Source organism: Leptidea sinapis, chromosome 5, assembly GCF_905404315.1.
Source record: "Leptidea sinapis chromosome 5, ilLepSina1.1, whole genome shotgun sequence".
Lineage (NCBI taxonomy): Eukaryota > Metazoa > Arthropoda > Insecta > Lepidoptera > Pieridae > Leptidea > Leptidea sinapis.
The window spans coordinates 3,578,043-3,603,951 of NC_066269.1; the positions used below are offsets into that span (position 1 = coordinate 3,578,043).

The 25,909-nt window shown below is 36.0% G+C and overlaps 1 protein-coding gene across 3 annotated transcripts; it reads left to right on the forward strand.

Annotated features, from left to right (window-relative positions):
• Positions 1-4,372: 4,372 nt before the first annotated feature.
• LOC126964475 (homeobox protein extradenticle) lies at positions 4,373-24,479 on the forward strand. 3 transcript variants are annotated; one of them, XM_050807600.1, is made up of 8 exons: positions 4,373-4,809; positions 6,807-6,959; positions 8,408-8,568; positions 12,056-12,156; positions 13,057-13,207; positions 14,917-15,013; positions 16,960-17,150; positions 19,877-24,479. In XM_050807600.1, the coding sequence occupies exons 1-7, from the start codon at positions 4,551-4,553 to the stop codon at positions 17,148-17,150; spliced, it is 1,113 nt and encodes a 370-aa protein (XP_050663557.1). In that variant the 5' UTR covers positions 4,373-4,550; the 3' UTR covers positions 19,877-24,479. The 3 variants fall into 3 exon arrangements, with proteins under 3 accessions (XP_050663557.1, XP_050663558.1, XP_050663559.1); XM_050807601.1 differs by having other exon boundaries at positions 16,972-17,150; XM_050807602.1 differs by having other exon boundaries at positions 16,975-17,150.
• The last annotated feature ends 1,430 nt before the right edge of the window (positions 24,480-25,909 follow it).

A 25,909-nucleotide genomic window follows, 5' to 3' on the forward strand; every position in this document is an offset into this window, starting at 1 on the left:
CCTCAAATAAATTCAGTTTGTGATAAGCTTAGAGCTTTCCTCGCAAACATTAAAATAATTAAAAGTAAACTACCTTATAAAATTTTACTGTTGCTTTATAACACATTGGCCGAATAGGCACAATAGTAAGTTATGGTATTAGTTCGTACGGTAGAACTTACAAAACGTATTTAAATGAGATCGAAAAGTTGCAAAACAGAATTTTAAAACAAATTGTTTGAAAAACATAAAAGAAACTAACCAAAATGATGAGTTCCATTTATTCAAACACTGTAAGGTGCTACCAGTACAATCTAAATTTTACTACAATATATTAAAAGAACAAATGTTCAATGAGAACATTATACAAAAATATAATCATGAAACCATTACACGCAATCAAAGAAATAACTTTTATAAAACGGTGAAAGCCAGAAATGTATACGGTGGGAGAACTACAGCATACTTAGTACCCCGCCTACTTAATACAATCAATCCTGAAATAAGAAACAAGATAAATACAAAAAATATTAAAACTAAATTAAAGTTATTCTTTTTAAGCAACCTGTATATTGGTCATAACTTTATGTCTTGAGTTGCCTTTCGTTGTCGAAGCCATGATTAGTGCGTAGCGTGATGTGCTATCCGCAATTGAGTACTTAACTATTCGTTAAAAAGTTGAGTATTGTTTACTAATTAATATATCTAAACAGACGGTCATTCAAAAATTCAATACATTGCGGTGGCAGGCCATGCGACTCACCCGTGCTACAATAAGTACTGTTGTTGACCTACATTAATTTTTTCGTTTGTATTGTACCTATATTATTAAATTGTGTATTTATAAGTTAATATTAATATTTATTGTAATTGTAATCGATAATAGTATTTCTTCTAACATGCCGGACAAACCTCTGTGGTTTTTGGCCTGTTATATAATAATAAATTGTAATTATATTTTTCATCATAAAAAAAAAAAAAAACCTGGACCACGGGCTTACACTTTACTTAGTACCTACCTCATAGTCTTACTATTCTACCTCCTTAGTCCGGTACCGAACTCGCTAGTCTCACTTGAAGCAATTTTATTTTTAAAATGATATTCAAATTCAAATATTTTTATTCAAACTAGGATTTATAATCACTTATTGAACGTCAAAATCTACCACCCATTCAAAAGAGACTGCCTCAGTCCTGAGAAGAATGGGCGCAAGAAACTCAGCGGGCTTTTTTTTTTATTAAATATGGATTACAATGTAATATCGTACAATAAACATTAATAATTAAAGAGCCTGAGGGTGTTCGCTTTAATTCCAGTCCGTGGTGTCATTAAGAAAATCGTTTATGCTATAATAACCTTTCCCACACAAACGTTTTTTAACAATTCTTTTAAATTTCGTAACACATTTGTTTTGTACATTTTCTGGGATCATATTGTAGAAGCATATACATCGCCCAACAAAAGACTTACTAACTCGACCCAACCGAGTAGTAGGCATAACAAGTTTATGTTTGTTCCTCGTGTTAACATTATGAATGTCACAGTTTCTAGAAAATTCCTCAATGTGCTTATGAACATACAAAACATTATCAAAAATGTATTGAAAAGCAACAGTCAAAATGTTTATTTCTTTAAATTTTTCTCTTAATGATTCTTTAGGACCTAGGTTATAAATCGCGCGAATAGCCCTCTTCTGCAGCACAAAGATAGTATTAATATCGGCCGCACTGCCCCATAACAATATACCATAGGACATAATACTATGAAAATAACTAAAGTATACTAATCTCGCCGTATCTATGTCAGTTAACCGTCTGATTTTCTTAACCGCATATGCTGCAGAACTAAGCCTATTCGCCAATCCTTCAATATGGGGGCCCCACTGCAATTTGGAATCAAGAGTAATGCCAAGAAATATAGCAGATTCCACTGGTTTTACCACCTCTCCATTTAATAAAATATTCGCATCTACATTTTTGACATTTGGCGCGGTGAATTTAATGTATTTGGTTTTATGATTATTTAACAATAAGTTATTAGCGGTACACCAGTACACGAAGTCAGATAGAACATTGTTTACTTCGTCATATAAAACTTGGCTTCGTTTCACTTTGAATATAAGTGAAGTGTCATCCGCAAACAATACCACCTCGTGTTTTTTTTCTACAAGGTTAGGTACATCATTTATATAAATTAGGAAGAGGAAGGGTCCAAGAATAGACCCTTGTGGTACCCCCATACCGAGAGGAGTCCCAGGAGATCTCCTGCCATTCACCTCGACCCTCTGAATCCTATTATTTAAATATGAGATCAGAAGATCGAGTGCAGATCCTCTTATACCATAGTGGCATAGCTTCCTGACCAGCGTTGAATGTTGAACACAATCAAAAGCCTTAGATAAATCACAGAAGATACCAAGAGCATTCTGTGAGTCCTCCCAGGCCTCAAAAATATTCCTGATGAGTTCAACACCTGCATCCGTAGTCGAGCGTCCCCTAGTAAAGCCAAATTGCTTTATATGAAGTAACTTATAAGTGTTAAAGTGAGTAAGAATTTGGCTTAAAATATTTTTTTCAAAAATTTTACTAAGGGTCGGCAACACCGAAACAGGGCGATAGTTATTCGGGTCAGAAGTGAGTCCCGATTTAAATATTGGTGTAATTTTACTATACTTCAGATGGTCAGGAAACACGCCATGTTCAATACAGCTATTAAAAACTAGTGCTAGATATGGTGCTATGACGTCAATAACAGAACTTATTATTTTTACAGATATGCCCCATATATCAGCAGTTTTTATCATTTCTAAGGATCTGAAAGTGTTAAGTATTTCTGCTGGGCTAACAACACTGAATTTGAAATTTTGTTTACATTCCTTAACATTTTCCAAAAGAAGTGACTCGGCAACACTGGTGGAGGAGATATGGGTGCTTGAGATGGAAACTGAAATGTCAGAAAAAAACCTCAAAAGCAGAAGCTATTTCCTTTAGCTTTGTTTAACGCTGTCTCTATTTTCAATTCCAAGATAAAGATTCCTGTTGCCGTTAGAGGTGTGACTAATATATATATATAGGTGTGACTAATAGACACGGTGCGACTAGTATACTTTAGTTATTTTCATAGTATTATGTCCTATGGCATATTGTTATGGGGCAGTGTGGCCGATATTAATACCATCTTTGTGCTGCAGAAGAGGGCTATTCGCTCGATTTATAACCTAGGTCCTAAAAAATCATTAAGAGAAAAATTTAAAGAAATAAACATTTTGACTGTTGCTTATCAATAAATTTTTGATAATGTTCTGTATGTTCATAAGCACATCGAGGAATTTTCTAGAAACTGTGACATTCATAATGTTAACACGACGAACTCATAACTCGGTTGGTTCGAGTTAGTAAGTCTTTTGTTGGGTGATGTATATGCTTCCAGATATGATCCCAGAAAATGTACAAAACAAATGTGTTACGAAATTTAAAAGAGTTGTTAAAAAACGTTTGTGTGGGAAAGGTTACTATAGCATAAACGATTTTCTTAATGACACCACGGACTTTGAATAATGCGAACACCCTCAGATAAATTCATCCAAGATAGGTTTGTAACTACATGCATAGTTATAGGTGAGATGTGCTTGAGTCGTGAGGAGGCGAGAGGTGAGTTCAGGTCGCGGCGGTAGGACACCGATTCCAAAAATAACAATAATCATAACTAGAATTAGATTAATTAATTAGATGGTATAAAAATACGCAATTATTTTTATACTTTTTAGTGCATATTATATCTATTGTTTTGGAGTAGTGGTTTGTTGTTTTTTTGTTAATTTTTTATTATTATAATTAAGCTGATGGTTACGATTTAACCTTAATGTATATTCATAAAACCTTGCAGTGGATTTTGTTTCTCAATTTTCCTCGGATACATTCTAAATCGGTTTGGGTTACAAACTTTATTAGTCTTAGGAACATAATGCACTATGATTCTTTGTTCAGCACTTTGTCCAATGTCCATACGGTCAATTTCTTTTGAATAATTGCCTCGCTACAGTTCATATTTTGAAGGTAATCTGTGGTGTGCCGATACCTGGCGGTGCCCTCGTCGTTGGGTAAAAATGGAAGCTCTAATTTGTTCCATCGCTATACACATAAATCTTAATTTGTTCCGTCGTTTTTCGAGAATTTGGTCTGAGAATTTGAGATTGGGAAGTCAACCTTCACAATTCACATTAGCGGCAGACTAACCTGTGGACTGTTACATATTTGATATTAATATATTATGTTGTTAAACATGCTGCTGTCCTTTTCTAATGACCTCAGTAATGAAATGAGTGGAAGTGGGATGGCAGCATTGTGTTTGTTCTATTAACTATAAAATTTAAAGATTTGATTATTTTGACGTTTCTCAGGACAAAGAATCTCGAGTCGGCCATTTTATTGCTGACTGATGAGGAGAAATTTGTGAGAAATTTTATAAGCCTACAGCTTTACATTCAATGTTATATGTATTCCACTTAAAATCAATCTCGTTGACGTTATTATATATATTTTTTAATATAAGTGTTAAGTAAATTTATAAAATGGATGATCCAAATAGAATGATGGCGCATAGCGGTGGCCTCATGGGACCCCAGGGCTACGGTTTGCCCGGGGGCGAAGGTACGCCTGCTACTGGAGAAGGTGAAGCACGGAAACAAGACATTGGCGAAATCCTTCAGCAAATTATGAATATAACAGACCAGAGTTTGGACGAGGCACAAGCTAGAAAGCATACATTAAATTGTCATAGAATGAAACCTGCTCTATTTTCTGTTCTGTGTGAAATTAAAGAGAAAACAGGTCAGTTTCCTGTTTGAAATATTAAGACTATTAAAATTCATATTAGCAACAACATTACTCCATATGAAATTCAATCAATTATTTGTTTATATATATTATTGATTTTATCTTTGTTTGTTTATCTACACACAAGACAGTCTAGGAATGTAAATAATTGAGATACATATGACTGAATTCCGTTCTGACCTGATGATGATTAGTCATGGTTTTCAATTTGAATTTATTGCTGAATTATCAGCATCAGAATTTATTCTGACAATCTAATTATAAACCATTAATTAATTTACTGAGTGGTTCAATTTATATATATTGTTTTACTGGATCACAGAAGGTTGGGTGAGGATTATGGACCTTTTTTTGTACCCTTATATTGACCAGTTCAATCTCTCTTATACAGAAATAAAAGAAGAAAGGATATTGTTTGCCTGTTGGCCTCCCTGCTAGATCCCAGCTGTACTAAAAATTAATTTTAAGCATACCACTATTCCATGTATACCAATTCTAGGAACATAACATGATACCACTGTTACAATGTTGTAATCCATACAAACTCATTTAATTTCTCTCCTAATTTTGTTATTAGGAATTGCTATTTTATTTTGAACTTATAAAATAAATCAAAGCTTAACCCATAATATTATGATACAAAATATTTTAAGTTCAAATTCAAATTAAAAAAAACAGCATTATATAGTACATTGAAATCAGTTTAAAAAACCTGCTCCGAATACCTACCAACAACTGTATTCCCAATGTAAATAAGGATTTCATTAAAACACTTTTTCTTATCTGACATAACATTCCCCAGTTTATTTCTATTACTGACTTAAACATTTGTGTGAGTAGCAAACAGTAATAAATAATAGTTAAAAAAAACTAAAAAGTATGCTTTATATAAAATTCAACTGAACAATAGAAAATAAATTTAAATTGAAAATAGTGTAAAAAAATATATTTTATTGTAAAAAAAGTGTGGGGTGCTTTCTAAGATATTATTAAAATAATAATTCTTCTACACCCCACACTTTTTTTTTACAATAAAATATATTTTTTACACTATTTTCAATTTAAATTTACTTTTAATTGAATTATATATAAAGAGTGCTTTATAGTTCTTTTTAACTATTATTTATTTTTCATTTTTTAGTCAAATTAGTGTAATGTCATCGGTCCTCTATAAATCTACAAAGTTTGAATGAAAAATAGCCGTTTAAAGTGAGTCAAAATCGCGCCCAAAGAAGTCGGTTACAAACATACATACAAACATACAGGTGAACCTAATATAAAGCATATAACAACAAGTAATACAAATATTGTCAAAAACTCAAAGTAATAAAAAGTGGTGACTACATTTTTTAACCTGGGGGGGCTGTGAATATTTCTTCAACTGTAGATTTGGTTGTTAGGAACACAGAGGTATATAGAGAATACAGACTGAATTCACAACATTGATTGTTCATCACTTCAAATATCCTCCTGTGAAGATCTACTCAGTTCTGGTTCATCAACTGGAAGTCTGTTAGTTGAGTGACTCGAAGCCGGTTCCCATAATTGTAATTCATCATTGTCTAACACATCTTCCACATACTATGAGCCTGTGATAGTTAATGATCAAAGGGGTTCGTTCATAATCTTTTAAGCTCTTAGGAAGCGGTACGCGTTTTAGAGTAATTCGCTCACTTGCTTAGCCTCTCAACTTGAGCGACTACTCTCGTCAATTTGAACACGTCCATACAAGTTAGCTGACACAATCGGCGCGAGCGACTTCCGTCCAGTGTCCCGGGCGTTATTCGCCTCAGTTTGAACAGAGCTTTAATTTTGCGTGAATTTTCAGGCTAGATTAAATTGTTTTTTTTTTTATTGCTAAATTTGCAAATTACTTGTGCGACTTGTTGGCATTAGCAATTTGCATCCCGAATTTAGGGTTGGACATTTTATTTGTTTAACTGTGTCATTTAAATAGAATAATTAATAAATAAAATGATTATGGTGTATAGTCTTATCACTTCGCAACACGCAAGAAGAGGAGCCACCAGACCCTCAGCTGATGAGGTTAGACAACATGTTGATAGCGGAAGGTGTGGCCGGTCCTGAAAAGGGAGGTGGTGCTGGAGCCGCTGCATCAGCTTCGGCAGCTGCTGGAGAATGGGGTAATTAGATGGGGTATTTCTTTGGAAATATACAATACACTCTATTGGTTATTTCCCCCAGATATTTCTTGCTAGATACCACTAGCGACTGAATTCTGTAAAATTTTACTATTTTGCAATCTTACCATTAAATCAGTTACAGACAAATAGACTAAAAAAATATATAAATTAAATTTGAAACCATAATTTATGAACAAGCCAACCATTGAGTTCTCCAAGTTGGTAAGAGTGCTCGGACGGAACCCGAGAGGAGCGGGTCCTAGTCCCGCATCGTTCATAGATTTTGGTTACAAATTTAATTTGCTTAATTTATCCCAAAAATAGAGGGATAACACTTTAAAAACAACAAATTTTCTAAAAAAATTATTGTCTCTCTTGTAATAAGAACCATTGCTTCCCATTGCAGGAGTGTGTAAAACCATAGATTAGTGTCCAGGCATTAAAGGCCGACATTTAAGCAAAATGAACTAATCTGGAATAGAACTCTTTTTTTGTTAATTAATGAGCATTCGATATATAAAATGCTAAAGCATTATTAAGAATTCATTGTGTCAACAGAAATAACTGAATTTTTATTTCTGCCTTTAACAGTAAAAACATGTGACCCTTTAATGGTCGTCGGCAGAGAATTTGTTGGTAATAATAATAATATGGACACACTTTTTACACAAATTATCTTGCCCCAAGTTAAGCATATATAGCCTGTGTTATGGGTTACAAGACAACGATATATTTAATACAATATACTTACTTAAACATACATAAATTCATTTAAACATCCATGACTCGGAAACAAACATCCATATTCATCATATAAATGCTTGCACCTACCGGGATTCGAACCCAGGACCTCTAGCTTAGTAGGTAGGATCACTAACCACTCGGCTATACAGGTCGTCGTCGTTGGTATATCAATAGTAGAACATTCAAATATACAACTGGTAGAATGCTTTTGAACTGTCTTGAAAATAACTGACGGCTCCATAAACACTTTGTGTAAGGCAGTCATAATAAATAATATTAATAAATTATTGTGATTTAATATTAAAGCCAAATAAATATGTGAAATGGAGAAATTATTGGAAGTTTTTGTAACAATTTATACTTATTTACTAATATATAGATGGCTACTTAAAATAATTGCAATGCTGCACTGTTTTTAATGTGGAATGTAAATTAAATAATATATTCTGACCAAGGTTTAATAAAAAAAAATATTAATGGTGTAATTCTATTTCAAGTAATAATTATTGGAAATCCTACTTTTATTTTGTGTATTAAATGATGAGATGGTGTCTCTTATTAAAATAGGCATTTCAAAACCATATAATTAAACAGTGCAGCTTGCACATAGAGTGTGTGTACTAACAAATATATGTGTGTGGGAGTTGCATGTGATATTTTTTGCCCCCCTTATGCGGCAACTTAAGGCACTGTGGCCCAAGCAGATAACGCGATCGAGCACTCGGACTACCGCGCGAAGCTGGCACAGATCAGACAGATCTACCACCAGGAGCTGGATAAGTACGAGAATGCTTGCAACGAGTTCACCACCCACGTGATGAACCTGCTCCGGGAACAGAGTCGCACCCGCCCCATCACACCTAAGGTGAGCTGTTTATTATAATAATAGTAAATCATTTTTTTTTTATAACTGGCTCCGTCGACTGAATGTCGACGATTCGGCCAACGTCAAGGTGGAGAGATTTTTTTTTTCAATTTAGCTGATTGAAGTATATAAAGAGCTGATTTAAAAGGAAATGATGGGTTGATATAGCTGTGGTTTTTTTTTGTGAACTGAAAAATAGGCAACAAGAGTTAGTATGGTTAGTAATAAACACCCATAACACATATTAACTACCTTGTTAGTATCTAATCTAAGTTTAAGGGAGAAATGTGTGAATGTAAGTGGGAATATGTGCCTAATAGAAGCGTAGAAAGTATAGAGGATAGAAATTACAATTTAATATTATTGCGGGAGATAAATTTGTAAAGAATCTTTATGAAAGGGGAATGGCATAAAGTAAGAAGAAAAGGGATGTTGATGGGGCGAGGGATATCCTTCGGTAGAAGGTCATATAAAGGAATTGACAATTTAGGGCAATAGAAAAAAATATGTTCAAGAGTACCTTCCTCAAGGCCACATTCACATATAGAATTCTATAAGGCCCATAACGTCTAACATACATATTTATATAATTTATATCTACGTCACATTTACGCGTCGATGTGAAGTGTCGATGTGTGCGCGGCTTCGGTAACTTCCGGCGGTCGGCGACGTCCACGATACTTGCGGAACACCACCCCCTTTGGCCACAGCTTCAGGTCCAGGAAGGTCAATATATTTTCTGTCGGGACGCGAACAACAAAAGAGTTAAAGTCTACTTCGCGTGACGCGTCACCAACTTTTCGACCTTTTACCGGAACCACCAAGTACCGAACAATGTCAGAGGCCTTGATGATATAACTTATAACACAATATTGTAATAGAACAGTACTTTAACCTTGAGCGCCCGAATCGACGCACGCATACATACACACAATTTATACGGCCGCTAAGAATTCTTGGGGAGACAAAACTATTGAGTACTGTACGCCGCCGAGGTTGGTCGAGTTAAATTAACTGCGCCGCGCCGTATGCGTCGTCAATCTTTTCATATGTACCAACCCTACCCTAGCGTTCCGCCCAGACGTAGGTAAAAATTCAATGAGACCGCTGAGCTATGCTACTGTTCTTTAACTTGTATTCTGCTTATAACTAGACCTTAGTTATTGACTTTACTAATGGTAGTGTTAACCAGGCTAGTGAAGCTCTTCTAAAAAAAAGCAATTCACTCAATTGTTCGTAACATGCAGTCATTGATAGATTGACAGATGACGGCTATAATCTTGTAAAAAAAAGGAGATAGCCGAAATCTACTACGTTTTAAGCAACTGTTCGCTTTCAAACTTAGCCGGATTATACTTCGTGGCCAATCGCCATACAGTAATTTATATTCCAAACTTATGTCAAATCAGTGCATGTTTCATACTAAACTAAATTTAAATTTTTACTTGGTAGTTCCCCCTTTTATTACCCAGTACTTACATCCTCTATGGTGTTAACTGTTGCTGTTATGAATTCGCCATTCTATTGTATTCTTCCCACTGTGGCTTATGTGGAAGCCAGTATCATGTTAAAGTAGACTACCAAGCTTTGAGTATGTGTTTTCTAAGTTTAACGGTAATGATCGGTTCTAAGATTAAACAATGTTTTATTTTCTTCCTCCTCCCTGCGTCGTAATCCTCAGTACTGAGGGTCGTGACCCCCTTCTGTATCACTTTGTCTCGTATGATCGCTCTCCATCTATTCCTGTCTCTGGCGGTGTGAAAGGTTTTCACATTCGAAACTGAGGATCTCCAACGGGTATCTAGAATAATATAGTCGATTTGATTTCTGTGCCTATCGCCTGGAGCTGTCCATGCGTATAAACGTCTTGGATGTGTTGAAAATACGTGTTCATAATACTGAGATTTCTGGCTGTACAGAACTCGATCAGTTTTCCACCCCGTTCATTCCTAATGCCAAGTCCAAATTTTCCAACTGTGCTTCTGATATGGTCATCCGCAAGTGTACTACCGACTTTGGCATTCCAGTCACCAAGGATCATTTTCCCAACCAGGAATTGAATTCCAGTTTCCCATAGAAGTCGTCAATTACCTCATCTTGAGCTTGTGCCGTCGGCGCGTATATTTGTTAAATATTCAGCACACTCACAGCACACGGTTTGGTGCTCAGCTTCATTGTCAGGATTCTATCCGACGCCGGGTTATAACCGAGGACATACTTATTCATATGTAGCGGCAATATGATTCCTATCCCATTCCTACTTCTAAATCTTCACAGCCCGAGAAGTGCATGGTGTTCCCCGCCTTAGTGTTGAAGTGGCCATTACCACGCATGTGAGTTTCAGCAACGCCTAGTATGGTGATATTAAGTGATTCCATTTCCTTTTCCACGATGGCCAGTTTGCCCGCCATTAGCAGACCTCGGACGTTCAAAGTGCCAATGCGACGGTGGGTTCGAATTGAGGTCCTCTCGATATTAGGTGTTGTGACACCGACAGTAGCATTTCCTCCCTCTGAAGCCTGTCGACTCACCCCAGGGGAAGCTTTGGTCGTCAATTTCACACCATCCAGCCCGGGTACTGTGTGGCGGCGATGGTTAATGGGGTCTTTACGTCGGGGGTTTTCAAGGGAAAATAAGCGCGGTGGGCTCCCACATCCTTTCGCGTCAGTCTTTTTAGAGGGTATTTAGATCCTCACGGTCACTGGTTATCGCCCCGTGGGCTCTAGGTCCACACAGGGATGTCGGGTTAGGTCTCCTCCACACCAACCCTCCTCCCTTCTCATTCGGGCTTGGGACCGACAACGATGGAGTTTATTTTCTTATAACACCTGAAACAGATTATTTCAGATTAAAGTATGACAGATTGCTTCTAATACTCAAATTGATCTGAATGTTAAGAGTGCTGCTGATAATACACACAAAATGTATAGAATAAAATATGCACAGAAAGATGGTTTTCAATTTTCTTGTAACTTATGAGCAGGGATTGAATTTTTGAGAATAGAATTACATACATCTTAATATATATAAATTACGTCACACGTTGTTTGTCCGCGATGGACTCCTACACTAATGAACGGATTTAAATGGGGATTACCTCATGGAGTGCAGTTTAGTCCAACTTGAGAGATAGGATAGGTTTTATTTCGATTTGGAACCCATAATTATTTTTATTTCCAATGTTTGATTTGTATGGACATATTTTCTGTGAGAGAATTTGGTGACGTACGGTTTGACAGTTCTGCTGTGAAACAATTTCATTATAACAACAAGGAGCATATGTTACGTAATAATTCTTGATGTTTTGAAATATTACTGGCAATTTTTTTTTATTATCTACAGAACAATGTCTGTCGGGTCAGCTAATACTGCTATAAAACTTAGTGAAGAGAAATATAAAACAATTAAATCTGAACCGTTATATTTTAATGAAAAGAAAAACGGATAATTATTCAATCATAACTATACCACACAATAATTATTACAGGAGATTGAGCGCATGGTGCAGATAATTCATAAGAAGTTCAGTTCCATCCAGATGCAGCTGAAGCAGTCAACGTGTGAGGCCGTCATGATACTGCGCTCGCGGTACGTATTACACGTTTATAATTCAAATATGGCCGAAAAAGTCTCAAGTCGTTGAATGAATTGTTCGCGTCAAACGTCTCTCCGCGCTCTCAATCACGCCGCAAGATAAGACTGTTATTGCGTCGAGTTTTAGCTCTGGCTTGGTTGATATATGCAGGGCCGCTCAGGATTCTTGAAAAACCCAAAAATTCTGAGCGGCACTACAATTGCGCTCGTCTCCTTGAGACATAAGATGTTAAGTCTTATTTGCCCAGTAACTTCTCTAGCTACGGCGCCCTTCAGACGGAAATACATTAATGTTTATGCATTACTGTGCCGTAGGATGCCGTTTTCTTTCTCCATAACGGTGTTGCAAGATTTGAGTTGATTTTATACTAAATATGTCAGTGGCAAATTAGTTTTTTTTAATGAAAATAAGGGATGAGATGAGCAGAACGTTCAGCTGATGGTAATTGATACGCCCTACCCATTACAATGCAGTGCCGTTCAGGATTCTTGAAAAACCCAAAAAATCTGAGCGGCACTACAATTGCGCTCGTCACCTTCAGACATAAGATGTTAAGTCTCGTTTGCCCAGTAATTTCACTAGCTACGGCGCCCCCTTCAGATCGAAACACAGTTAAGTTTACACATTACTGCTTCACGGCAGAAATAGGCGCCGTTGTGGTACCCATAATCTAGCCGGCTTCCTGTGCAAAAGAGCCTCCCACTTGTGTGTTTTGCACGGCAAAATTTAAGACACCGAATTACACATTATATTTGCATGAATTTTGTTTTTTATAATGCAATCTTCATTCTACATTAAAACACATGTAGGAATAGCGGTTACATATCTATGCAAACTTGACACCAGCTCAACTTTGGCCTCAATTACATGTTATGACAATTTAACGCTTGCAGTTTCCTGGACGCGCGTCGAAAACGCCGCAACTTTAGCAAGCAGGCATCAGAAATACTGAACGAGTACTTCTACTCGCACCTCTCCAACCCGTACCCCAGCGAAGAGGCTAAAGAGGAACTGGCGCGCAAGTGCGGCATCACCGTCTCGCAGGTACATAACTAGATGGTTACTCACCGTAGCTTCCTGGACTCGCGACGCAGGAGGCGCAACTTCAGCAAGCGCGCGCTCGACTTGCTCAACGAGTACTTCTACTCGCACCTCTCCAACCCGTATCCCAGCGAGGAGGCTAAGGAGGAGATGGCGCGCAAGTGCGGCATTACCGTCTCGCAGGTGTTCCCCGACACTTCTTATCAAACAATCTCTACTCATTGTACCTATTCAAATATTAACCCATTTATTCATAATGGTCCGCTAACTTTAAACAGCCGCTAAGGAGTATTTTTTCTCATTCTGACTTAGGTCAATAGAAGAAGACAGAGTGAGAATAAGCAATGCTTTAAGTTAGCAGACTATTATGAATAAGGGGGTGTGTATGCATTTGGATTCACTACATACACATTAACACTAAATAGTATTTGTTTGTCAATGGTCGAAGGTATTACTTTTAAAGTAGATATTCCACATTCGCCCAGCATTGGCTAGACTCAATTATATTATATCTCGATAGAAAGTGACAGAAATCATTCTTGTCCCGGAGCCAGGAAAAATCCCCCAGTAAAATCGTAACGTCCTATCAGTTCCTTACATCATCCCTCTGAGGTACCAAAGTCTTTTTAGAAAGACTCATCATTTTAGAGAGGCTCATCATTAAATTGTGGGAAATAAACTTGATCCCTGAGCATCAGTTCGAATTTAGGCGAAGGCATGGAACAATCAAAAATAAGTACATAGGTTAATGAAAAATACAATGCTTTAGAAAGTTTCCGTTGTATTTGTGGATATAACATTTGCCTATATGACATAAGCCTTTGATAAAGTGCAGCACGATAGACTCCTCTATAAAGTACATATTAACTTATCCATCAATTATTTCAAGTTTATTGAATCATACTTATAAGAAAGGCATTTCTACATCAAACATGGTAACAGTAGGTCTAACTTTATTGATATCCAAAGCAGGAGTCTCTCAGGGTAGCATTATGGGTCCCTTTTTATATCTCTTATACATATTATGTGATATATAGATCTTTCGGAAGCCACAAGTCACAGGGATCTTAGAAGTTATTGCAACCTCCACTGGAATAACTATAAAACTACAAACTTATTTGAACATAATTGAAATGGCTAAAATTAAATTAAAATATTCAATCTTATAAAATTCCCCTGCCATTAATATAAACTTTGATTTGTTTATTAATAGGCTACCAGCGTAATATTACTTTAGGCTGCATTTAGTCCTCGACCGACGGTCAGCGCTGGCCATGTTGCGCATAGTGCTCAGCTGACAGCAAACTTGATTGCGTGTGTACAAATGCGAAGAAAAATGAATCCATTTTAAATACAATATTTATTTATTGCGCTATTGTACACAAAAATGACAATTTATATTACATAAAAATTTAACACTTCAGAACTATCAGAATTATAGTATAAAGTTTAAAAAAAAATATTAAAATCTCTAAGAAAAATTAACTTTCATCCATAACTTCAACGACTGTCTTACTAATTTTCGATCAGGTTACCTGTCCTGACGCGAGTTTAAGATCTTATACCCATCCCAAGAAAAGTGTTCAACACCACAAAAGAAGTTTTCACTTCAAAAATTAAACTTCAATTAGTTTGATACTAGTTTCTCATACATTATTTCGACAAAATTGTACTTTTTTAATTGTTAATATCATTTTGGTCTTTACTTTTAGGTATCCAATTGGTTCGGCAACAAACGCATTCGTTACAAGAAAAATATCGGAAAAGCTCAAGAAGAGGCGAACCTCTACGCTGCCAAGAAAGCTGCTGGTAATTAAAAATATTTGTTAGTGGATATATGTATGTAATTCTATGTATACTTCTCTTTTATATACAACTAGCTGACCCGACAGACACTGTCCCGTACATAATAAATAAAATACTGTTTTTTTATGAATTTGTCAATAATATTTCATAACATCAAGATTTATTTCGTAAATATGCTTCCTGTTTGTCCAAATTGTTTCACATAAAAATAATTAAGTGTCCCAAATAAAAATAAAAAGTAATTTCACTAGCTACGGCGCCCTTCATACCGAAACACTGTAATGTTTACACATTACTGCTTCACGGCAGAAATAGGCGCCGTTGTGGTACCCATAAACTAGCCGGAATCCTGTGCAAACTAGCCTCTCACTGGTAATGCGTTTAACAGCTTGGTATTGCGTTGAGAACGAACCTCGAGTACAGTACGGAATACTCAGTATGGAAACTAAGCCTTGTTGATAAAATACTTACCTACATGTGCGTACACTCCATTGAAGCAATAGGGTTGTCAGGTTATTTTTCTAACCAACTATAAAAAGGAGTTTTGGAACGAAGTTCCTTATGGGGCGTTGCAGAGCGTAAAAAAGTGAAAAGCGTAAGATTGTTATGTATAGTGTATGTATGATAGCTACACAGTATACATATAATGCAATATTATAGTCTACATGATGACTGTTATGTAATATTTTTAAACAATATTTTATAGAATGTTTTTCTTGAAAAGATTTTTTTTGGTTCTTTTTTAATTTTGGTTGGAATATTTTATTTGAAATATGTGTTCTTAAACTTTATCCGTCGAAGTTTCACTTCTACCACAGTCTTAAGAAACTCTTTCCTGCAGTCATCCCACGGACATGTCTTCAAATATTATTTTCTTGAGTGTCAATAAGGATAATGACATCTATATTGAGATCCAAGATGGCGGATGTGACTTTTACAATAAATTCAAATTGGGTATCACTTTCGAAATTTTCGGGAGTGTCAATTACAAATATGACACCCATTTCAAGATTCAAGATGGCAGATGTGACATTTTCAATAAAATCAATATGGGTATCATTTTTGAGATTTGCGGGAGTGTCGGTGAACACACAATTTTATTTCAAAAGTCCGATAATGATCGGCTTCAACACCCTCGAGAATCATGAAATGATTCCCATGATAAAAAAGTTGATAATTTCATGTAGCTGCGGCCGCCATCTTGGATTTACATTTTGACAGCACTATCTTTTTCAGCACTATCAGTTTGAGCATCCTCAAAAACTATGAAAACGACACCCATGATGCAAAAATTGTCAGTTTAATTCAGCCACCATCTGGATTGACATTCTGACACCACTATCTATTTTAGCACCCTCGAAAACCATAAAAACGACACGCGTGACAAAAACTTGATAATTTATTGTAGCCGCCATCTTGATCTTTCATTTTGACAGCACTCCAGCTAGTGCTGGTTTCAACACTCACGAAAACCATGACAAAAACACATGTAGGTGAGTATTTTTGTCCAAAATAAATAAATATAAAAAACATAAACAAACTCATAAAAAATGATAATAAATATTTCAGCCGCCATCTTAGTGTAAATTGTGAATTATGTTCACGAATTTATTATAATCGATCTCACGGACTAATAATTCGAATACTTACCTACTGATTATAATAATAATATAATAAAAATTCATTCTTTTTATAGTTTTAAAAAACGAAAACTGGAGTTTATAATAATAATTAATAACAACGTGATACTCGACTCGTCTTGACCGCGAAAACCGCTTAGGGGCCTCGTCGATGCGCATGTTTGTGTGAGTGTGTCATTTCGAACGTTTGCAGGGAGTTTGCGTACTGGTACATATTATGTCTACTGTGTCTCGAGTCTGTGGAGATCGTGTGGTCGGGGGGTAGGTGGAGGGGGGTGTCAGGAAGTGGTCAGAATGATGAGGTATCAGCTTGGTGCACAGCAGGCGCGTCGCCGTACTCGCTGGGCGCCGCGTCGGGCACGGCCACGCCCATGATGTCGCCCGCGCCCACGCAGGACTCCATGGGCTACTCGCTGCCCGCGGCGCCCTACGACCAGCCGCAGCCGCCCTATGACGGCTCCATGGGCTACGACCCCATGCACCAGGATCTCTCGCCATAGGTAACTTACAATTCTCATTTTCTGTCTGTATCTTCTAAATTAAATGCATGCGCATTATTACTACCCCATCTATATTATGTTTTTCTTAAAAATAATATTAATAATAATATAACTCTATAGTCGGAAATATAATTCGAGCTCAAAAATGTAAACAATAGTGTTGCCAACAGCAAATAATAACCTTTTTGATTGTGCGTGTTGAAATATACTAAAATATCATTTTAAGATTATCAGTGTAGTCTATATACATATAATTAAATATTGCATAACGTTTTCTCTTTTGAATATACCATAAAATAAATTCAAAAATTTAAATGTAAATTTATTGTGCAAACTTTGCTTTGACACTGACAATAAGATAGAAGCTCTAAACATTTGGCTCGTCTACAGAAGAGATACGTAAATAATGTTATAAAAAATCGTGGTCGTAGTGACAGGTATAACTGGTCGCCATATTGTTTTGTTCATTCGGTTTCTGACGGTCATCGTGATTGAATGTGCTCTTCTTGCTTTTCGTTTATATATGAAACTATATTTTATATGTTTATATCATAAACTTGGGTCAATGAAGGTGTGTATTAATAAGATATACCTATTCTATATACATGTTTATGTAGCGGTATACTGTGTATATTATATTTGCAAGAAAGTGGAAGGTGAATAATTTGCTTTTATACAATATGAAGATTTTATGATTACAGTTAATAATAGTAAACACTTTTACTAGTCACGCAACCTCGAAAATGTGGTCTGTTACTCAAATTAAAACTCCTAAAAAAGCCTTCTTAGAATGCCTTACCACAGGCTGAAATCTCGAAATGTGGTTAAAGGGCATACTGCCAACGCTAAAAACCAATTCGGTATTTGTTTTAATGTCCCTTACCACTCTCGATGTTAAGAATCGAACCCCACAACTGTCCGACGGAAAGCGCAAATTATTCAATAGCTTATATTCAAAAATATAAATTACGAAGAAAATATGATTAAAGCTCAGTTGCTAGAAATCGTAAAAAGAGAAAAATTTAATTATCAACCTTTTGCTGGGACAAGTTGGCTGCGGAAAATAAAATTTATTATAAAAGTAACCAATTCCGATTCGTCGACATCAAGCTCTTCAGACCCCGATAAGAATGTTAATATGGAAATTATTTATTTTAAGTTTGGTAACCATTATCAAATAAAAACATTTGTACATGATTTATAATACATATATATATATATATATTAATGTTTTATTTATTACTAGCGGCCCGCTCCGGCTTCCCACAGGTATAAAATATATAGCCTATGTCATGCACTGAAAAAAAATAGGTAGAAATTTAGAGGCACGCCCCGCCGCCCGGCCGGCCGGAACCGCCGCAATCGCTACGTCCCGCAATTTTTAAATCTGTAATATCTTCGAAAATATGCATTTAAATCATATGCTGTATTAGGCCATATAGATCTATATTAAATCAACAATGTATTTAAGGTATTTAATTAGATAAGGATTAATGCTTTATTGGTGGAAATCGCTTCGAAAATTAGCAATTATTTGTCGTAAAAAGTAAATGACAAAAAATGTTATTGTGGGATATCCATAAAAGATAGACGTGTAAGGGTTTATATACTCATGGAACAATTGTATGCGTGGGCAGTCACCCGCAAGTTACCGTGCCGAACGATCGTATGTAAACACCTATTAAATAAAGAGTACATCTCTCAATACGACAATCCTAAAGACGTTTACCATAGCGGAGTTTTCTGTAGATGTTTTCAATGCGTTCAGCCTGCGTTTGCAATTTAAGCGGAAAAAATGTAATTATTTACGACATCAAATTAGAAACCTCAAAAATAACAGTATTTCTCCACTATTTAATGGATGGTCACTCTATCTATCACCGCATCAATATCCGTTGCGTAGCTTTAAAGATTTAAGTATACCTAGGGATATAGGGACAGAGAAAGCGACTTTGTTTTATACTATGTAGTGATTTATAAAAATAAGTTTATTATTAAAGAACCTAGAAAAATGTTGATAATCTCTGAATTGTCATTTTGACAATGACATTTCTATGTTTACATTTTTGATCTCGAATTACATTTCCGACACTATTATTAAAAGCGCAAAGAAGAATGCTGGGAGAGTTTCTTGCGCCGTTTCCTCTCCCAGAGCACCATTTGTTTCCGAAGCGGTGGGTAGTGTTTGAACTGAGATCAAAAAGAATTCTTAAGGAATCAGTTGGAAAAAATAAATGCCATTTATATTTTTCTGCAAGTACAAGTACCAGCTCTGCCACTCGGAGTTCCAAATGTTCTTTATTATGACATGACACGTCATTAACACCAGGTACAAACATAAAATTCTTATGCCTACTACTGGGTTTAGTCGAGTTCGTAAGTCTTTTATTGGGCGATGTATGTGCTTTTACAACAAGATGTCAGAAAATGTCCTAAACAAATGTGTTACGAAATTTAAAAGAATTGTTAAAAAATATTTGTGTGGTAAAGATGTCTGTAACATAAATGACTAACTTAATGATAGCACAGACTGGGAATGGATCGACCGCCGTCAGGCTATTTAATTATAAATTTTATTGTACTATACTACATATTAAGAAATAAAATCAGCCCCTGAGTTTATTGCATCCGTTTTGCTCAGGTCTGAGGCATACTATTTCGAATGGGTGCTAGATAAGTGATTTTAAATCCTATTTTGAATATAAATATTTGGATTTGAATTTCAGATCTGGCCGTTTCTTGCTGTAAGGTCGTCGTGCCGGAGCCGCGAGCCCCGCGCTTGGCCGACGGCCGCGCCTTAACACTGTATACTAATCTATTTGCCATAATAATTAAAAATTATTTTTCGATATTCATATATTAATAATTATAACGTCTGGACCCAGTATTTGTTTCACATTCGACAGCCAAGTATTAGTCACGATATTCGGGCAGTATTAGAATCAAAAGTGGCGGGATCTCGTTATTTCAGACGTTCATTACTCACTAAATTCTCTGTAGTCTATGGCGGTTTATATTACGATACATACGTAGCTTGTAAGTGGTACTGTAGTTAATTTTTAAGTTTAGTGATTCTGAGGTAGCAGCACAGTACAAGTAATGGAACAGTAGCGTAACTCAGCGGTCTCTTTGAAATTTATACCTACGTCTAGGGTTGGTACATACAGTCAAGGCGCAGCTAATTTAACTCTGACAACGACCAGACCCGGTGGCGTGAGGCACTCAATAGTTTAACCTTCCCAAGATTGCTTAGCATCCGTGTAAATCATGTATATGTGTGCGTGCGTCGATTGGGACGCTCTAGTATGAAGTTAAAAGTACTGTTCTATTACTGTACTGTGGTAACAGCGACTGACTGCCCGACCGATCTTTATTTGTATACTTCTATGCGCCGGCGCATTCTCTAAGTCGTCACAAATTAATCAGCAAATATAACTTACAATAATTGTTTTCACATCAGAAATTATATTGTTAGAATTTTATATCAGGTGGAGCTTTTGGTCAATAGTTTGCATCAAACTCCAATGGCTTAGGTTTTGTATGGATTTTGTTATTGTCTTGTTAGCTGTAGTAAAGTTCTGTCGGTGCAGTTGGGTTCACTAGACGAATGTGTGCAATTTTATAATTTGATTAGCATATGGTTGTGTTAGTGGCACTGTGTGCAGAATGTGTTTTAGCAACACTTAAGGGCAGCATCTTAAACCAAAATGAAATTATCTTAAATTTGTTCTTAAGCTTTATTAATGTCTCAATGAGTAGAGACTTAACTCCTTCAATATGATAGTATTTCTGACCAATCATGGGCCGTCTTGATTTCGATAGCCCTATCTATGTGTTAGGTGTACCAGAATATCGCCCGCCGGCCGAGCATGGCAAAAGCCGTACTCTCAGTCGTTGATCAACTGGTGACCAAGGTATACCAAGAGCTGGCGTGTAATAATGCTTTCCATCATTTTGGAAAGCATGGTAATAGCAATAGGTCTCTAGGTAGCCAGATCCGACCTGTTCTGTTCTGGACTCTTTTAGACAAGGACTGACTTCCATTAGTCAGGGACTACACATTTGAATATGAGTATTTGAATAAACGCGTTAGCACCGACGTCAACTCAGGGGCACACGTTCTAAGCACGATTGGAGAAATGCCATCCGGCCCGCTTGACTTCTTTACTTTCAAGGAAATCCGAGCTCGTCACAGTTTTTTATCTGAACTGTAAAACACTCTCCAGCAAAAATCTCTGACAAATCGTCGTTCTCTATAGAGACAGGAAGTTACAGTTTAATAAATACCAGTATCCCACACCCAGTTTCATAGCTCACGGTTATATAAGAGCTTAAACAGAACAAGGTAGTGGCAGAGAATATATAAGACATTGTAATGTATTCGTTTCAACCATATGAGAACCTTGTCCGTTTCAGTTGCTGCCCTAACTGAGGTCCGTATATCAGAAATATTCAATCCATAAACAAATCTTACGGTCTCTTTCACGTCCCAACACGTTCTATGCATATAGACAAATCACGTCATATAAAAACAAAGCCGAAATATGTAGCATGCCACAAATTACACTGCTTCTTAACTTTGCCGCATTTCATCAGTTTTTTAAAATATTCTTGGTCAATAAACAGCAATGTTAAACATTTATTCAGTCCAGGTTTGATGCGGACAGTTACAGTTGACACACGACTAAGGAAAAAAGTGTGCTTACATTGTCTTAAACACGAATGATATGTCCTTATATGTATAGAAATACATTTGATCACGGACTTCATACGAAGACACCACTTGGAATACGGACCTTACGCTGGTCTGTTAAGAGTATAAATTTTATTATAGTTTTATGTTGGCACCAGTGCGGATTTAGTTTTGTGAGTTGTCGGAACAAAATGTCACGTGGTGCTATCGTTGTTAGCACATCATTTTAATTTTCAATCTTAGCCGATAAGTGTGTAATAAGTATTATAATTAGTGGGATATGAACTCATGGCTTGCGTTTCATGACTGCTGAACATGTTTTTTATAGCACCCATCAGTAACAGTACAAACAAAATGATATGTCATAATATTTTACTGTTAATGTGAATCTTTCTGTAGCCTGAAAAAATGTACTAAGGCAATAATAAATTGGTATACCAGAAGGTGGGAAGCAGGTTGATATAGCCTTTATGAAAATGAGAGGACGGACCACCCTAAGGCTATCCATCCTCCATTGTCAGTCATGGACATCCTGATGCATAGGTTGTTGTCAGCGACATCTTTTAAAAAATTCTGTACAGTGGAGCTATTCTTATTTTGTGATGCAACTTGCAACGTGTTATTTTAAAGTGATATCCCCTGACTTCTGGGATAAATAATACAAATTAAATTTGAAACCAAAATTTATGAACGATGCGGGACTCGAACACCTGTCGGGTTCCATCCTTTAAAATAACTATATTGTTTATATTTAAAATAGCGATATTTCAAGTCAATTTCCTAATATGCAATTATTGGGGTTGAACAGGGTATCAACTGTAAAGTACGTCCTGTAGATGGAGCCACAACCTGAGATACGTCACTAGGATGGTTGGCTCAGTTTGTAAGAGCGCTTGAACGGAACCCGAGAGGCATAATAGTTTTTGATGTCGGGTTCGAGTCGCGCATCGTCCATTTTGGTTACAAATTTAATTTGGGAAATTTGCAACACCCATTTTCACCGAATGGACAATTTCACAGGAAAATTTGCGAGCGTACTCACGTAAACAGCCGGAAATGCTCATTTAATTCCTTTGGGTTGCAAGACTATGAGGAATTACCATCAAGAGACCCATATTTTCGTTTACCCTCCTCTTTCAATAAATTATTAGTGCAGTAATATTTAATATATTTAATCACTTTATGAAACATACAATGTTTAATTATTTAAAAGACATATTTTCATGTTTGTTACCAGTAACTCAGTCTATCATAGTAACCGCAAGTCGTGAGTTTGAATCCTACTCGCCAATATTTGTATATTTATCCGTGTTTAATGCTTTTGATATGAAATCTTAAGTTGATGTTGTATATTTATTTGGTCGTTTTTAGCGATGTGAACAGATCTAACGAATACGATATACGATTAGTTTAACGATAGTTCGGTTACGAAACGTAAGTAGGTGTAAGTGATGTGTTCTCTATCGATATCTGACACAGTATACGAGATGAAATTGAATCATGTTTATGACTTTTACAATAATCACGTCGCCGTAGACTTGCACAGTGACACGCCCGCGCCGCATGTCATTGATCAAGGTCACCTTGTCAATGTGTGACTGAAACAAAAGATTTGTTTATTTTATGGAGTATATTTTTTATGCTAATGAATTATTTTTATTTTCAGTTGTATTATTTAATATCGAATGTTAATTTATTGTTTTAGCTTATTTGATTATTTTATTGTGTTGTATGTTTATTATAATAGCAGATTACAATGGATTCTTATTTGAAACTGTGATTGAAAGGGTAGCTAGATTTATCAGTAATTTTTCTTAAGTAGTCATCCAGATTTTAAACAACATCACAATATGACTTTACAAAATAGAAAAAGAAGATTGTTAAAAAAGTACGTACCGTTTTTCAATTTATTATTATTAAAAAATAACGGGTTGCACTCTGGCAGTGTCGGCAGATGTGAAAACTTGAACATCAACGTTGTGCTTTTTGAATATTTTGGAATGGTTAGTGCATAACTTCACACGAATTGCTGTATTTATCAGTATAAAAGGAGCTAGCATATTTATGTCGTTAAATAGAATATCAATTTATTTTTAAAATTCATAAAAAATTTAACACTTCAGAACTATTACAATTGTTTTACATTAAAAAGTTTATCTCTCAGAAAAATCAAAATTCATCCATAACTGTCCAATGACTGTCTTACGAATTTTCGATCAGGTCACGTGTCCTGACGCGAGTTTATCATTTTATACGCCGCTAAAGAAGCTTTCACTTCAAAATAAAATATTTTATGTAAGCACAATTATTTACTATAAAGTGTTCATTTTAGTTTTTATATAAAAGAAAACATGATTGATAGTGATTATGTGGTGCGATTTAATTGGTTAAGTCATTCTTCAGTAATTTACATGTTATGAATGTGATCAATAATTAATAATATATGTATCATTGTTTTGCAAAAGGCGGGGCGTGTTATTGTACAGGCCACAAGGCCAGTTTGTGTTAATGATACGATTATAAAATAGTAAATAGTTTAATGAACTGTGCGAAGTAAGAGCGACGTTAACAAACAAACACATGTATACGAGACAGTTGTATGTTGACCATCATGATAATACATATTTGTGTAGTTACCAGCGTGTTTTATTTTCCTCTCCCACATTATATTATTGAGCATAATATAGGTAATATATACCCGTGACTGGTGAAATGATATTTGATATTTGGCGAGCATAATATAGATACAGGGTGATCGCGGGGCACGGAAGTAGGGAGCGGGGAGACGGACACACGGACCTGTCGGCGCTTGCGCTCAACTAATCACTCAAAAAGTCGCGCAATCAGCGGTATGATGTATCCACACTTTATTTATTCATAGGGAAGTTTGTGCAAAAATTAAGAAGCTACCATTAAAATAAATTAGTTATGCAGGTAATTTTCATACATAATTATATTGGGAATTGTAAACGTAGTACTCTCCTAATACATCATTAGTGTCTCACCAGTCATACTGTATTGATATGTGATTAGAACACGACTATACTTGTCGGTCTGCCCCATATTTTCTACCATGTAATTCTACTTAGTCATTATACAGATATTCTAATCAATTTTTTTTTCGTATCATGTCAGCGTTTCACTTTTTTTTATGAAAATAAGGGACAAGACGAGCAGGACGTTCAGCAGATGTAATTGATACGCCCTACCCATTACAATGCAGTGCCGCTCAGGATTCTTGAAACCCCAAAAATTCTGAGCGGCACTTTAACTGCGCTCGTCACCTTGAGACAAGATGTTAAGTCTCATTTGCCCAGTAATTTCACTAGCTACGGCGCCCTACAGACCGAAACACAGTAATGCTTACACATTACTGCTTCACGGCAGAAATAGGCGCCGTTGTGGTACCCATAATCTAGCCGGCATCTGGTGCAAAGGAGCCTCCCACTGGTACTTGTCCTAGTACCGGGTATTAACTGTATAGACTGACTGTCTCGCCGTAAATAAAAAAATATAATTCGACAATTTGTTAATGTTTAAAGTGATAGCCTGAGGGCTATCACCTTAAACACTTCTGGGATTAATACACAAATTAAATTTGTAAACAAAATTTATTTGTGTAAACACGGTCACAGCATTGTTTCGGCCCACTATCATTTTACTGTGTCTAACTACTCTATTCGGTAGGTATAATCAGATCTTAAGGAGCTAAAATGCCAAGTGTGGCTGACTGGTTACGACTTGTCAATCAAAATCGGTTACAGTAACAATAGACTCTTATCTTGCTGTATCTCCGTAAGAGATGTTCTGCTCTCACGCAGGCTTTGTTTGAGCAAAAAATATATAATATAATAGAAGTTTCGTCTGTTCTTGTAAAATTACCGAATATATTATTTAATTCAAATTTTCCCTGTAACTTAACAAGAACTGCTATGAACCAAATATATACATAATATAATGAATTAAAATACTATGCAAAGATGTTTTCACCTCCTTGAACTTAGTAGGTGTGTACGTGTTTTTCATTAAGTATGAAATAATATGATGATGAATTTGCAGATTTATA